Raw genomic sequence first — 16,879 nt, 5'->3', positions numbered from 1 at the left:
TGAAGAAGATCAGCCATCAAACTATCCTTTTTGGCCCGTCGAGCTGGAAACCTCTCATATTGTTCCGACAGTGTGTGTCAAGATTGCAAGTTGCTGAGCAAGTTTATATGTGTTATTCAAAGAATCCAAACCCCTTGAATTATTCATGGTTTGCTGGAAGAACATATGGAGGTATTAACTTTGTGACAGTTTCAGTTTAATTTAACAAGCCCAGGGCTGTGAACACCACAGTAGCTTGAGAATAGAGCCAACTATTCAATAAGACAACCTAATTTATTCAGTATTGAATACAAAAGAGCATTATTATTCGGGGAAATGTAAAAGCAGTTTATCTGACATATTTGATAGGTTTTTATTACTGGTTTTAAAGCATCGTATTTGTGAACAGCAAGGCCCTATCTTTCATATCTATGGCCTACAAGAGGGCAGAGAGGTCTGGCACACTTCTTCCCTGGGCTGTTGGAGAATAAAGTGCTTCTGGTGAAACTGAAGAAAACAATATTAAAAATGCATAGAGCTCAGTGTACTTCTACCTCACCTGGTAACCCGAGACATTGCCTTGACCACGAGGCTCACAGCGTGGCGCTGTGCTGCGGACGTGTCTCAAACAGAATCTCCTCTTTAACATAAATGCCTGATGGTAACGCAACCACTGCAATCATTTCACTGGACTGTGTTGTTTTCACTGTCGATGTGATGTTTTCTTTCCTGTGTTCTCAGGTTCTGGACCTTCTTCTGCAGGAGAATCCTCGTACGAGGAATCGTTTTCCATTTCTAAGACGTTCTGAAGATGACCTTTTGGGGCAAATTCCTCTGACTATTCGGTCCAGCAAGTTGTACTAATTGAACGCGCGGTGTTCCCTGTCATCTGATTATACCAGTGAACAACATGTGCAGCAAGAGGTTGGTGTATACAAGGCAGCAAGTCACCGAGCACAATGGATAATCTCCAAAAGAGGAATCTATCTTTTCTTACCATTGGATTGATATTCATGCTGAACGGCATTGAGTACGGTAAGTTCATTACGACAGCTTTATGGACGTGAGGTCACGAGATAATGGTCTCATTACAGCAGAATCTGAAGGGGCATTTTGGGTTCAGGTGCAGATCACAGAATATATTTATTCTCTGTGTGTGTAAACGAGGCTTGTCATTTACACTTCTCTCTCCTCCTTTGCCTCCACACTCGTCCGTTGTGCTTCTCTGGTGGCCTCAGCCGTCATTCTGCCTACAATATGGAGTTATCTCCAGATTTTGGAGGCCCCCCCCTTACTTCCTAGGTCTTGGTCTGTCTGCCTTCAGTCTGAGCGGGCTGCTCACAGGCCCACTTTTTGGATTATGGTCAGATCGGAGCCGAACGACAAAGTCCGTCATCCTTTTCTCCAATCTTTTTGAGATTGCCGGTGAGTAATCAAACCACAAGACGAATCACATCGAGAGTCTGATTAAAAGCAACTGGCATGACTGTGTGTTTGTGTCAAACTCAAACTGTAGCTCGTATTTCAGTGTGCAATGCATGATGGTAATTGACTTTAAGTTAGAATTGCAACATCTTGAATTAAACAGTAGTTTTTTTTTTACCACAAATTGTACTTTACACAAAAGTCAAATGGGCTCATCTCCTGAGCACCATGCATATCTGTACATGATGTCATGGCTATCCATCAGAGATATTCAATGTGTTAGTTTGGAGATGCATTTTACAGCATGACTTTCATCTTTATCTGTCCTCAGGTAACTTCATGTATTTTATGGGATACTCAAAGTGGCTGTTGTTGTCCAGTCGCCTTGTAGCAGGTGACACACACGCTCACATGCATGCGTGTCATGAAATAACACCCAAAGGAATGCACTGTATCCGCATGCTGTGGGGTGTAACAGAAAGAGGCTGTTTCCTTCTCAGGTGTCGGTGCAGGAGGGGGCTCCTCCATCTTTGGTTTCGTGACTCGGAGCACGAAGCCAGAGGAGCGCGCTGGCATCTTTGCAGCCATCATGGCCTGCCGACAAGCTGGCCTCCTCGTGGGTCAGTTTATCCTCCTTCATCTCCCCACAGAGAGAGAGAGAGAGAGAGAGAGAGAGAGAGAGATGCAATTTCACCTCACTCCACCTCCTCTGTCTTTTGAGAGATATCAGACATGGGGGACGATGTGATGCCTTCTTTTGATGTTCAGTTTCAACTGTGAGAAGGAGACATTCAATGAGATGGAGGCTATACTGTCTCCACACGTCCTCTGTTTTTACTCCATCTCCCTCTTTAAAGTTCTTCTTCCTGTCTCTCCAGGGCCGGCGTTCAACCTGTTCCTGCGACTGTGTGATTTTAAACTGGGGCCCTTTGTTGTGAACAAATATACATCTCCTGGGGTAACAGCATCCAGATAATCAGTAATCTACCGTTCTCTGAAAGCCTCATGAATACAGAAACAACCTTTAGAAATAGTCGCTCTACATTCTGCACTCCTCCTTGCTCACACGTCTTCTTTTATCTTCTTTGGAGAAGAATATAAAATGCCTGCAGCGATACTCTGGTCTGTAACAACTGTAATCGATCTATTTCCATCTCACGAGTCTCTGAATAAAACACCTGTAGAACAGTTGCAGCTTAAATGAGATATAACAAAGCTCTTACGCCTACCTCAATTTTTCCACAGAATTTGACACTGCACGTCTCTCCATATTTCACTGCAGGTTACTTTATGTCTTGAACACTCTCCTTCATATATCAAACGCATTATCTCTCCTGATAGCTTTTCTTGGATTTTGATGTTGCGAAAATGAGTTAATATTTGAAGAACCTGTTTAATCTTTTTCCTCCTCACTCTCAGATCTTCATGTGCCTGTTGTGGGTGCTGCTCCAGTTTGTCGTCCTGGCTCTCTACTGGGATGTACCACCCATCAGCTCAGAGGAGGGCACAGGGATGGTGGAGATGAATCAGGAGGATGATGAGGAGGAGGTGCTGCTGATCGGGTCCGACGAGGAGCCGCTGCACACCTACAGAGCTGTCAACTCTGACCAATTGGAGACCTCCACCTCGACGGTCTTGAAACCCTTCAAAGGCTTCAGCGCCAGCACAGGTGAGCGAGCAGGTTTGACCACCCGTCCTGAACAATGACTGTCATCTTTCCTCGGCCTTGGGTTCAGGTAGGAAGAGGTGTCACTGCCAATGCACATGTTTTGTTTCAGCTCTATTGATTTCCTTGCACGCACGCACGCACGCACGCACGCACGCACGCACGCACGCACGCACGCACGCACGCACGCACGCACGCACGCACGCACGCACGCACGCACGCACGCACGCACTTTCCATTCTTCGGGTCTCTCTGAGGATCTCTGTGTGGCATGTCGGATCACATTCCCCGCATATTGATTGGACTTGTGTGTATGTGTCAGGCTTACGTTATGATAGTGCATGTATATGTATGATGTCAGGTATTGGATTAGTGTCATAGTAGGTTTACATGGGGTGCAAGCAGTGATCGTGTGCCTTTATTGATTAACTCTTTCTTTACATTGTTTGTGTGTGTGTGTGTGTGCGTGTGTGTGTGTGTGTGTATGTGTGCGTGTGTGTGTGTGTGTGTGACCTTCAAATCGATTCTCTCACTCTTTGAAGATGCGCCAAAGGGATGGACAGTAGACTCCGCTTTTTATTGACTGGGTTGCTGTGGTTGACTTGTGGATGAAATGGAGACAGAATTGATAATGTGGTCAACATTCTTCTTATTGATTCCTTTTTTTAAAGAAAATCTGCAGCACCAGAAACTCGTGAGCAAAACTGGATGTCTGCAGCTTTTGCTCATATTATATTATGAGTGTCTGTTAGCTGTCACAGTTAATTCATTCATTCAAACATGTATTTAAGCCTAGAAAGTCATTGAGGTCCCCCTCATTGCAATGATGACACAAATTACACATAATTAAAAAGAAAAGAAGACAATACTCAGTGATACAATTACACACTGAGATGAAGGGGTTTAAGGTCATGGTCTTGCATTGTCCAGGGCTAGTGAGAGTGTGTTTGGTGCACACAAACTAAGTGCAGATATTCTTGAAGCATAAGAATGTTTGAAGAGCAAGTTATTGATCCTCACCAACTCTTTTTGTGTAAGGGGAATATATTTCAAACCCGGGCAGCCGTTTCTGGTTGAGATGATATGCATCACAAACAGCTGTCGGAATATTTGCTAATATTAGCGCTAAGAAACAGTTCATAACCAATTAATAAGTGTTGGTCGTGAGTATTTACATGACAGAAAAGGTTAAATGAAAGACGTTATCAAGTTGCATCATGGAAGTTGTGAGCTCGACTCACATATATGGAGCGAAAACCTGTATATCTCTGCCTCTGCTGTATTGATACTGTAAAATCATTCTCTGCAAAAATAAGCTGAACGAGAGCCCATTTAAACCTGTATAATAATATATATCAACCACCTGCACCTACATAGGACACACACACATAAGTTAAAATACATGCACAGTATAAATATGTATATGCATTAGTTCACAAAAACAAAATCCTATAGATAATACCAAAAACCAAAAGAGAGAACTGAACCATAGTAGATCACACACTGTAATATCCAGCCATTCCTCCAGCCATCTGGCATGTACTTCCACATTTAGCAGCAAGCCCAGCTCATTTTTACTCCTCCTACAAGTCCATAAGGGGGATTTTGTTCCAAGAAAAGCTGGTATCAAAATTGTGAATGTATTATATATATATATACGTGTATAAATATATATATATATATATATATATATATATATATATATATATATATATATATATATATAATACATTCACAATTATGGACCCCTTATGGACTTAGAGATGAGTAAAAATGAGCTGGGCTTGCTGCTAAATGTGGAATACATTGTAATACATAATAATGTTGTTCTTGTGATCACGTTTCAGACATTGGAAAAAAGCTGAACCTTCACTTATCTCTAGAAAGAGACAAGATTCATCACATTAAGATTATCCTCAGGAATAATACGTTTTCTTAAACTTGATCTCAACCAAACTCGCCAGTTGGAAACTTTAAAATTCAATAGCACCACTTGAGCTTGTTTTATGATTTTCTGCTCGCGTTCTCTGGCTTTCAATCTCTCTCTTGTCTTCCCCTCTGCAGAGCTCCTGAGAGAGGAGGTGGTTGTTCTCCTTACGGCTCAGTTCATCACTCTCTTCAATCAGACAGCGCTGGAGGTGAGAGCAGCTACCGTTGAGATCCATCAGCCGGGTTTTCCAAGCATTTCACACAGTGTCACACTATTTTACCCCGAGTCTCATCCAAACGGCATCAATCTAAGCCTTACTTGCAAAGACCTTCTGTTACCTTAAGAAAATAATCAAGTATCACTCAACACTTTTAAAGTATAACTGAACTGTAGGAAGTGCACACACTCGGTCTCGTCTCCCAGACTTAAAACATGAAGAGGTCTTTTCACACTTGTAAATACTGAATTTACACTTTGAATACTGAATAGTCATATCGTGCTGACCTGGACAATCGCTTACATATTAAAAAACAAATCATTCTTTTGATCTGGACTGAATTAAGCCTTTGAAGGAGTTAAAAGGTGTATGTCTCCACGTTTCAGCTCGAATAAGAATCTCCTCCTCTACCTCTGGGACTAGCTGACTGACGTACACATCTTTCTTTAAATCCCTCAGACCATGGTGACTCCTATGACGCAGCGCCTCTTCAGCTTCGGGGAGCTGAGCAACAGCCTGATGTACGGCCTGTGTGGGGTGGAGGTCATCCTGGGCTTCTTCTTTGTGCGCTGGCTGAGCGGGAAGGTGGCGGACCGCGTCGTTCTGGCCGTGGGCCTGATCATCTGCTGCATCGCTTGTATCTGGTGCCTCGTCTTCCTCTGCAACCCCCGAGGTGCGAAAACCTGTCCGGGAGAAACGAACAAACGCAAATGCAAACGGCACACACAGCCTCGGCGCCAAATCCTTTCTTTTTCGAGCCTGGTGTTGGTGTAGTGTGCATATTGGGTTACACACACTGGCTGAATTGAATGTGCCCTGTAAAATTATATCATTCAGGAGATCATACAGGCAAACTGGATCCTGTATGCTCACGTTGGCCCACGTCTGTTGCAGCGCGTCACGTTTATCGCTCTGATTACAAGTGACAGGTGCTGGAGCCTGAGTACATATAAAAGGATTACAGTAATCCAATTAGACAAAAATGCTATTTGTTAGGGCGAATCCTACTTTTGTTTCCAATTTGTTACAGTTACAGTTCAAACAACCAAATAAAGAAATGAAACCTTAAAGGCAGATAGAGAAATACATTTTTCTTGGTCCACAAAGAAGAACTTTAAGATTGGTGAAATTTCATTTTGATTATTAGATTACAGTCTTCTCAGCTTATGCAGGAACATCCAACAGTGGAGTGGGCACATATTCACACAAACATGTGCATGTTGCAAAGCAGCACAGAACAAATGTCTTGTGGCTGCCAGCTTGGCAGTGGTTTAGTTTTCAGATAGAGCCAACTCTGGTGGTGCCAACCCATTTGTGGAAGGAACTTAAAAACCGAGAGGAGAAAGGATTGATAACTAAAGTATGATCTGACGCAGACTTTGAGTCTTTACCACCATATATCAGAAAAAATAAATACATAATAATTGAACAGCTAAGAGATCTACCAATATATTTTTATTTAATGTATGTGAGAGGTGGAGGTAGATTACTGTCAGTTAATGTAATTGTTTAATGATATGTTCCATATAATATGAGGGCAAGCTACTATAATTCAATGGGCGTAATACCAGGGTATTATCTTTCCATCCCTGCCAGGTGGATATGGATGGGAGCTGTTGGGCTTCATCATCGGAGTGTTTCTGCAGCTGCTGGGGCTTCCCTTCGTGGCCGTGGCTCAGGTGTCTCTCTTCTCCAAAGTCACTGCAGAGAAAACACAAGGTTGGCTGGCTTCATGGCTGTTTGCACGATTCAACAGATTCAAACAACAGATTGCTGCTCAGCATATGTGATGCAAAGACACAGTTATACATGCTTTTTTGTTTTAATTTACTTGCCATATTTCAATGTTTGAAATAAATAACGTTTCATTATATTGTGACGCCTGACCAAAAGGATTCAGCCAAGGTGTCAGACGCTCAGTTGGGGGCCTGGCCACCATCTTGGGTCCTTTGTGGGCTGGAGGACTGACCAATAATTTGTACATAATGCTAGGCGTGATGCTAGCTCTTCTCATAATGATCACAGTAAGTAGAGCACAGCTCATTAATAGCGTCAAACTGATAGAAAAAATTGTCAAATTGAAATAAGTCAGCAGCCGGTTAGCTTAGCTTAGCATTAAGTATGGGAAAATGGCCAGCTGTCTTGTGTTCTTAACGAAATTCTTATACAACCACCTAAGCATCCTTTATCCTTTTTTAAAGCGTCTGAAAACTTGAATTTAAATCTTACAGCAACAGTGAGAAATATGCTTAATGATTTTCTTTGTATTTGAGGAGATCAATAAGGAACAAAATCGACCTAAAGCTCACTGTTTGTTTCATTTGTTTGAGCCATACAAAGACTGAAGTGTACAAAAAGTATAGGGTTAGATTAACAATATATATATAAGAAGCTACAGCCAGTCTAAATGTTAGCTTCGGTTGTAGCTTCTTATTACAAATCAATTTCCCAGCACCTCTAAAGCTCAATAATTAACATGTTGTATTTTGTTTAATCCATAAAAATACCAAAGTGTGGTTCTACAGGGAGGTATACACTACTCTCAATGAGCTGGAATTGACATAGTTAATGCTTTAACACATTATTTCTTCTCTCCTACCCAATCTGCACATTTCTTTATATTTTTGTATTTTATCCATCCTTTTTCACATACCCAAACGGAAAAACAGCGGCTACTTGCCAGTAAAATCCTTATCTCAGCATGTCTTTGATAGCCTCTGCTTATTACTCGGTGCTCTCAATTCTCTGAAGCCATATCACGCTGTTCATTTTCTCAGGTTATGACAGGGCTGTCCTACGGCCGCCTGACTGAGCCCAGGGCCGTGCAGAGCGCCCAGAGCTCCGACAGCGGAGGATAGAGCTGCAGCCCGGGAGGCCAAAGACAGACAGAGGGCGGGCCCTTCTCTTGTGAGAGGATCAATACAAGTTTACTTCAGAGAAAACTGTATGAGTGTGGAATAAAAATATTCAGAACCCATACTGTACTCCATAACCTGCCAGAAAGGTGATCACACAGGTACAAACCCTTTGTACAGCCTGTCAGTTATCAGACGGTATTAGAATCTATCAGACTCTTCATTATACTTTACACAAGGGGGCACCATTGCTCCCATATTGAATATCCAGAGGCGTAATTGAAGATGAAAGCCATTATTTTTAAACTGAACTATTTATATTTCCAGGTGTTGATGAAAGGATAAGAGAGCTGTTTTTTTTCTCTCTCCATGTGACCCATGTACCAAATTTGTCATTGTCTTTCTTCCTCTAAAAAAAGAAAGAAAAAAGAAACGAAACAGTTGACACAATGGGTGCAGAAGAGGAGTCGTCAACATCTTGGCAGCTCCATGTCAGTGCAGCTGATAGAAGAAGAGGGTCAAATAAAGGGAAGCGGCAGGAGAATTCTTGATATTTATTTGTAGTTTCAGAGTAAAACTGCATTTCTAGTGTTCATAGAGAGCCTTGGATGTGACTAAAGCAGATAGATATTATCTAAAAATATATTCCTGTATATCTAATGTGCAAATGAGGAGCTCATGAATTGAACCAAATATGAGCAATACTTGTTAATTAGCCGGCTCTATCGTTTCACTTTGGGGGGGGGGGGATTTAAAGTTTAATTACCTATATTCATAATTCAAAACATGACAAGGTGTGACTTGTGTACCGTCGGCTGTTCTTGCCTATATTCTCCTCTAGGATGTGCTGTATGCTTCACATGAGAGGAGAACGCTGTAAGCAACATCAAGGCATTGTAGATTCCCTTTGTACCAACGTATATGGGTTTGGCCAATCTCTATGTTTTTGCATAATTGCAGATAAGGCTCAGTAACCTTTTCCAGTTTTCTACACTCAGCATGTTATATTTGCCTTTCCAGAGGCTTTTCGCCTGAAATGGAAATTGTAATCTTTAGGACTCAAGGATATAATAAATATAAGTACTTTCATGCTCTGATCAGCGTATTCAGGTACTTGACATTTTAAGGGAGATAACAGGATGAAAAAAAATCTGGTCAAGCCTGAATTTACTCTGTTTGAAGAGACTTGCTTTTTCAGAACGATTATCTTTTGTCTTGTGTTCTTCAAGGAACACCGTCACAACAACCTAAATATGCATTCAAATCTTCAGTTCTCCTCTATAACGCTAAATATTCATGACTAAATAAGAGTCAGTGTCTCTTTTAAGAAAGATGTTAAAAGTACCACAAAGCATTACTATGAAATAGCACGTTCTTCCTTTCACAAACGAAAAGTTGAATTCATAATCAATAAAACGCATCCTTTCTCATTTCAATACACTGCTGCTACAGTGTTACTTGGTCTGGTATGACCAACAGTGAGTGGTGACTAATGTTTGCCAGCTTTTAGTGAGCGAACTTTGAATTGATATTGCTGCTGCGTAAACGACATTATTACAACCGGTTGCTGACTTTTTGACATTTGCTAATGTCACACTACATTTCAGCATGTAACAGATACATTTTGCAATAGTTTTATTACAAAAATAAAACAGACTGTACCTATTTTTCATATTTTAAATGTACATGTTTGCCTTTTTAGATAGAAGGCAGTAGATCGCTAACAGAAAATGACATTAGGTGTCTTAAAACCATGTCTTAGTATTTCGCTATATTCATGATTAAATAAGAAACCAGTGTGACATTATATTTCGATATAATTCATGAAGAGTTTAACTCTGTTAATCAGGTTTGTGTGGGTGTGGTTTGATCAGATGGGAATCGACAGTGACCAAACAACAATCATTCAAATGTTGCAACATTGTGATTCAGAAGCAACATCACCTTTTCCTTACAAATATCTAGGCGCTTTTAATCAGAAAAAAAGAGCTCAGAGAAAAAATTCAATAAAGAAATCCCTGATGTGTCTTACATAAAAGCATTCCACCTTTGGCAGAAAATAGTGCATTCATGTCGGAGCCCATCGCTAATAGTAGAAAGCTAATAAATATGTTTTATAGTCTTTAAAGAGATTGCTTTAACGCTTTGTTATATAATTCATAAAAAGGTTTTCTCTGCATGGTAGCAGGCAAACCACTTCTCCTCCACATCGTGAGGATCCTGCTTTCATACACAAGATTGTATCTGTGCAGTCAACTATGCTTTGACTCAGCCTCTGTAACAGCCTATAGAGGCGGCACACAGCCCCCCAAGGACATAAATAGAAAAGTCAGAGGGCTTTTAGCTGTTATGGTAAATATACCAAAAGTAGGCACATATGCACAAGTTATGAAATTTTAAAGATACACAAAACCCCCCGGGGCTGGTTGTGGATGAGATGAAGGTGTAGTCGAGCTGCAATGGAAGCATCTGTTGCTCTCCTGAAGGTTTCTTCCCTTTTTTCCCTGTTAAAGGTTATTTTTGGGGAGTTTTTCCTGATCCGATGTGAGGTCCTGGGACAGGGATGTCATATGTGTACAGATTGTAAAGCCCTCTGAGGCAAATTTGTAATTTGTGATATTGGGCTATACATAAATAAACTGAATTGAATTGCATGTTGTCCTGTTGTCTGCTTTCTACTAACTGCTTCCAATGCCACGTCCAGGAAGAGCAACGTTATTTTAGCTGCTCAGGAGAGTGTAACACGCCTCGGTAGCTGTAACACTTATTCAGTGAGTGCTTTCTTTCTAGTTTGCTTGCTGCTGTACAATGAACTGAACTGTGAACACTGAACAACACGTTTGTCCGTTACATCTTAAGCCCGACTATCTCTCTGCACTTTGTTGCCCTAGAGCAACACAAAGTGTTTTTGTCCCTTACACACATGCGACATGTTTCTGATAAATCAAACGAGGAGCTGGTTTCAGGAAACAGAGCCAATGTGGCACAGTGACACACAAAGGTAACATATACATTTGACTATTTTTTGCCTTTAAATCAAGATAAGCGTGAAGCATGAATCTGTCAAGAAGCATAGTTTGTTGCTTATTGGGACAGTAACATGCTCAATGATGCTCAGTGTTAAATATATTTACTAATACTCACTGACAATAATGGACATGACGTATTAGGACCAGTTTTAAGGTTTCACCAGGCTACAAAACAACAAACAGAAACATTCTTGTTTCTATGTTGATTTACTTGTTCCCTCACCAAGACTGATCTATATGTTGTATTTATGATAGCATAAACATTTGTGAAGTGTAAGGTAACGAAAGGGAGAGAACATGTTACCATAAAAATACACTGTATTTCTTATTCAGATGCATTCGGAGGTAATGAGGCCAGTCGTTCATGAAATATTTGGCAATTTCGACAGGAATTAAAACGTTCTTGTTTTTATATCCATATTGTTGAACTGAAGGAGAAATATATCTGGGATGGGGATGAGAGTGATGGTTGACTGTTCACATAAAATAAAGATATCTTTTCTTTACCCAGGCCTGCTTTCACTTTTTTTTTTGCATTGCTTGCCATGAAAGCAGATTGACGCTGTCGTCTAACAGAGATAAAGGTAGTTGGTCGTAAAGGGGAAGACAGCAGTGTGTAACAATGGTGTTAGCGGCAGGAGAAGGGCAGCGATGGCTCTCCTCTTCCTGATAGCATTACTGCAGCCGGACTGAGGGCGGCTGTTAATGGCTCGTAGATGACGGATGAGTTATCATCTATGAAGAATAGGAAGGGGGATGAAATCAGGCCAGCAAAATTCATTCCATGATTTACTTTTCTTTCTTCTCCCTGCTGCCATCCAATCTTTGTGCGGAGAGATTTATCCCTACAAATTATTAAGATATCCAATTTTACAGGAATATATTTATTCAGGATGTCATTTTTGTTTCTGTGGTGGAGGCAATTCATTGAATTCATCCTTTACATAGATGGCAGCGTGTTGATTTCCTGCCAGCTGAGGTAAAGATTTACGGTTTCACCGTCTTTTTGTTGCTGACTTCTGGATGTCATTGACGAGGTGTGGCTCAAGTCCAATGCCGAGTGTGTGCAGACACACAAAGGGAGGGGGGACATTGCAACAATTATGAGACATTTTCTCTCCATTTAATTCCCAGTATTAAGAAGTGTGAGCTGGCATAATGCTGTGAGTTTGAATGCACCCCCTTATAGCAATATCGAGATGGGCGACTAATGAGCTGACAGGGGAGTGGGGAAGGAGAAAGAAAGAGAGAGAGAGAGAGAAAGAAAGGGGACAGCGTGCATGTGGCTCGGTATCGATGAATTACAATTTTTCATGTCCCCCTTTCTCATGAGCAGCTTTATATTCAAAAAGCCAACTGTTTGGCTGGAAGGCAAATGTGTTGATGTATTGCATGTGACAGCGGTGCTGGGGGGGGGTTTGCACATGTATACAGGCACACCGGTAGCCCCCTCTGCATTTCGTATAGCTCCCATCACTGCGTGTTTGTATTCTACGCGCCTGGCATCACCTCAGATACATTGAATCAATTGCCTCCACCCACACCGGCCATCCACCCCCATACTCATATGAGCGACTTGGTGAAATGAATGCCTTCGGGACATACACGAGCACTGTGTTTAAGGCAGCCTCGCTCATTGATTGCAGCCCATTGTAATAGAAATGTAAATATATTCAGATAATTATCTGGCTCATTCAGGTATGTGCTTTGCTTGTGAACTGTGTTGCTTTGCGCAGGGAGGGAGGTTTTTGTCTTCCTGCAGCAGCACCCAAAGAGCCTCCGAGCAGACAGTACATTTGCTCATCAACTAGTTTCGTTCCAGTGAGAGGTAAAATTATCCAATTTTTCACGGTCTGGCCCTTTGAAGGTGGCGTTACTCAGCAAAGCTCAATACGCGATGAAGCCAGAAAGCAATAGTCTTCAAACAGACGCCTCGTTTTCATGGGTGGATTCAGGCCTATTCCAAACGGCTGCATGGAGAAATGATGAGAAATGAGAAACTCTTCTTATTCTCTGTCAGATACGATCGGCTGCAGTAAACAAATCAAGTAAACAATCGACCCCCGAACGTTTCTGTGAAAAAGCACAGTCATGCTTGTTGTCTGACAGCGATAAGGTCAAGGTGTATGGACATGTGTGAGCCCATTGATCCCATTAACAGCATGTGTGAAGAATATTATAAAAATGATGAGAACTTCATAGGAGGTCAGACGAGGATCAATATTAAATCCTATCTCATTTATAATCCTGCTGAGCGGAGAGGCTCCGCTGGGCTTAGCTGCTTAAAGACGAACGCATTTGACAATTTACTTTAATGCTTATATGAATAAATGTAATGACACACAAGTACATGTTTTTCATGTCGGTTTGCAGACAGTGCTGTTTTTTGTTGTCAACAAATGCACTATAAATAAACTGATAGACGATGGAGAGGCTTGACCAAAAAAAAAGGCTCACACAAACATGATCAGGGAAAGTATTGACATATACAATTTAAATCAGTCAAATGTTTGTTACATCTCCTGGCAGATTGATATTGTGTTCTCGGGCTATTTTTAAGGAGATTTGGCTGCTCTTATCTGCAATCTCCCCCCTCTTAGACACAGCGTCTTCAGATCAAGGATTAAGTTTCTCACTATACATATCACTGAGAGGATTAACCCGTTCGCATACTCGTCTCCCTGAGTTATGAATCTGACCGCTAATGGATGTAAAATTCAATGAGGGAGGGGTGCGGGTTAGATTGATGAGATGAGATTGATTTTGAAACAAATTCCAGCTGCAAATCTTTTTCTCCCCCTCTCCCAAAATCTGGGAAAGTAACCTCTGATTTTGAACGTTCTCGAGCCAATTGAGCTGTGAGATTTGTTTGAAGTCGCAGATTTGAAAGGAGAGTTTGCCGGTTTCGGGCCCAAACAGTGGAGGCAGACCACAGGGGTCCAGGTTCCCAGAGCCTGCATGTTCAATCCAGTCTAACATGCATGCAAATCTCATCTGTGCCCGCACACAATGGCCTGTCTGTGTGAAGGAGGGAGGCAGGGGAAGCAGAGGGAGAGAGAGAGAGGGGAAAGGCTGTAAGTGTGTGTCCACTGTGCCAAAGCATAAGCCATGATAGGTCTTAGGAGACAGAGCGCAGGCACACTAAGGTTCACAGACTAGTAAGAGCCTTTTAAAGGGGTTGATATTCAAACATCCATAATTAATCCAATATCTGTGGAACTCTCCAAGGAGAAAAAAGAAACCCACAGCATCGCCCATGGAAAAGAGAACATTGTAAATTCCTGGCACTGCTCTGAGTTCTTCTTCTCTGCGGTGTAAAAACAAAAGTTGGCAACCAAGATCTCAGGGGAAATTAAAAATCTTTGTCTTATCCAGCCAATTAAATGATATACACCTTTTCGTACATGGCTGGAGCTGGCCCCCGGAATCTATTTATGACAGTGTTGCGGTTACCACTTCTACGAGTCACCGTAGAGAGCTTCTCTTCTTCACCCTGCAGGACGAAATCCGAGGTATTGGGGGTGAGGGTGTGAGACACAGAGAACTTACTTTCCATCTGTCTCGATCATATAGATGTATAGGATTAAGCCAAATGCGGTTTTAGTGCTGAGCAGAGGCTCAACTCTTTCATGTGAAACATTGGATTAGATAGTCAGAGAGCCTTTGTGTGTTGTCTCCCTCCCAATGACTCTTTTCTCTGGCATCTTATTATTGAAAAAGAGAGGGTGTTTCTGAATGCACGCCACGCCTCAAACTTTATTACTTTTCGATAACTTTATACATGAGTGTGTGTGTGCGTCTTTATTCTCCCGAGATAGCACCTCTGCTCTATTGGGACCCCGCTGGGCAGACCATAGCTCAGCGGGGGGCCTTCACTCCAATTTGCCATCGTTTGTCACCATTTGTTCGTCCTGACAAACCAAATGTTGGCCCTCGGTCCCCTCCCGTTTGGCCACAGTCACAAATGGCGTCAGCTGCTCTCTTCTTCTCATGCCTCTATTTGTTCCCTTTCTTTTTACTGAATATCTCATCCCTGCATGCTAGCCGGGGTGGACATTTGTTTAAAAATAGTCTCCCCATCTATATGCCTAATTTCATGTGACATTAATATCGTAGCATGTTGCTGTTGCATTATTGATGCCGTGTTTGTCTTGATGTACGATAAGTTAAATAAAAGATAAACTGGGGCTTTGACTGCATGACATCCGGGAGTCAGCAAACATCCAGAGGCTTCTTTTCTTTGACCCTGTCTTCATGCCTGTTGCTGATGATGTCAGATGTCTCTTGCAGCCTCCAGCTTCACTGTGTACTTACACTTCTCTATTACAGGCCCTTAGATTTCAAGCTAATTGCATAATGCACTTTAAACCCGTTTATGATAAACTTTAACTGCTGGACAGACTACCATGAGGCCAGCTGCGTTGAGCGCTGACGAATGAGGTCGAGATGTTTCAGGCAGATACAGCCGGCATGGCAACCTTCTCCGTGGTCAGACAGTTGAAGCTGATTTCCTGCCTCATATCACTCTCTTGCATCTTAGCTGGTGTAGCAGAGCAACTAAAACATGTTAAATTGCTGCCCGGCTCCATAAAAACAGAGGAAGGTCAGGCAGTTAAAGAGCTTTCTGAGGCTTCCTGGGAGAGTAAAGCATCTCTTTGGATTGCTTGCAAATGGACAGGCAATAAACTTTAGGTGACTTTACTGTGTTAACAGCAAGGAGTCAATCCAGTCGAGGCTTGGCGTCTTCTCTCTTCCTCCTCCACTCCTCTCTAATGTTCTGTGTTATAAGGTTTTAGCTGCAAGTTGTGAGACGAACTGACAGATGACCGTTACGTTGAGTGGCTCGCTGTTTTCTTTGGTCAATAACGCCACGGTGACAAATAAGTTGGCAAAGATTTCGACAAGAGGCTCCTTGGCACAGAGGCCCGGGCTGCTTCCTTTCAGCCCCAATGAGGGACTAAGAACAGATGTCTGGTTTGAAGCCACAGAGTTTTTCTTGAGCTGTAATTTTTGTCTAGTTTGAAGTGAACCCCGAGGCATATCTCATTTTCAGCCTTTGTAGCTAATCATATGCATACCTTTATTCATATCTTGAAGACTCTCATTACGTGAAATGAAGAGTGTCAGATATGAAGGGAAGCTATTAAGGAATATCAGCGAGCCCAGTGGTCTGTCGTAATTGGAGACACTAGTGCTGAGATGAGCTTTATATTTCCAACAGCAGAGTAAATACTGACCTTGCTCTTTTCATGTTTGTGGCCCTGAGGGTGTTTTTAGTCCCCGGTTGTGATTCATAGAAAAGTAATGGGGGAACATGAATTCAGAAAACAGTGCAAATATGTTAGCAAACAGTGCAAATATGTTAGCGTTGGCCCACAAAGAACAAAAAGATGTGTTGAATATTAAAAGGATTCATGCATAAGACACGTAACATGCGTAAAGGATACACGTCTGGTGATTTTCTGTATTTTTGTATCGTCAACAAATCCCACAAAAAGACCGAAACCAACAGGGAATTAATCCTAACAAGTATTATGTGTGTAGCCATATACGTGATATGTTTTTTTCTTCTGTGCCATAGACCTCCCTTGTTATTAAAAACTATTTAACTATTAAACTACAATGAACATTGTAGTTTATTTTGAGTCAATCCAATATACTGTCCTGCAGCTGTAAACACTCACTGTAGACATACAGGTCTACCTGCTAAGGCCATCCAAGCTCTGCAGCTCATCCAGAATGCAGCAGCTCGACTGGTCTTCAACCTAAATTCACCCA

At 41.9% G+C, this 16,879-nt stretch overlaps 1 protein-coding gene across 1 annotated transcript; it reads left to right on the top strand.

Moving 5' to 3' along the window:
- The first annotated feature begins 938 nt into the window (after positions 1-938).
- On the top strand, positions 939-8,075 carry mfsd8l2 (major facilitator superfamily domain containing 8-like 2). Its single transcript, XM_034556284.1, is given in 12 exon segments — positions 939-1,014; positions 1,218-1,264; positions 1,266-1,404; positions 1,736-1,798; positions 1,905-2,024; positions 2,283-2,362; positions 2,824-3,073; positions 5,135-5,208; positions 5,677-5,890; positions 6,814-6,936; positions 7,111-7,241; positions 7,995-8,075. Coding segments are annotated over 12 exon segments (1,398 nt in total).
- The last annotated feature ends 8,804 nt before the right edge of the window (positions 8,076-16,879 follow it).

Source organism: Cyclopterus lumpus, chromosome 17 (assembly GCF_009769545.1).
Source record: "Cyclopterus lumpus isolate fCycLum1 chromosome 17, fCycLum1.pri, whole genome shotgun sequence".
Taxonomy (NCBI): Eukaryota; Metazoa; Chordata; class Actinopteri; order Perciformes; family Cyclopteridae; genus Cyclopterus; species Cyclopterus lumpus.
The sequence above is the reverse complement of the archived record's forward strand: the minus strand, read 5'-3'. Positions and strand labels throughout refer to the sequence as shown.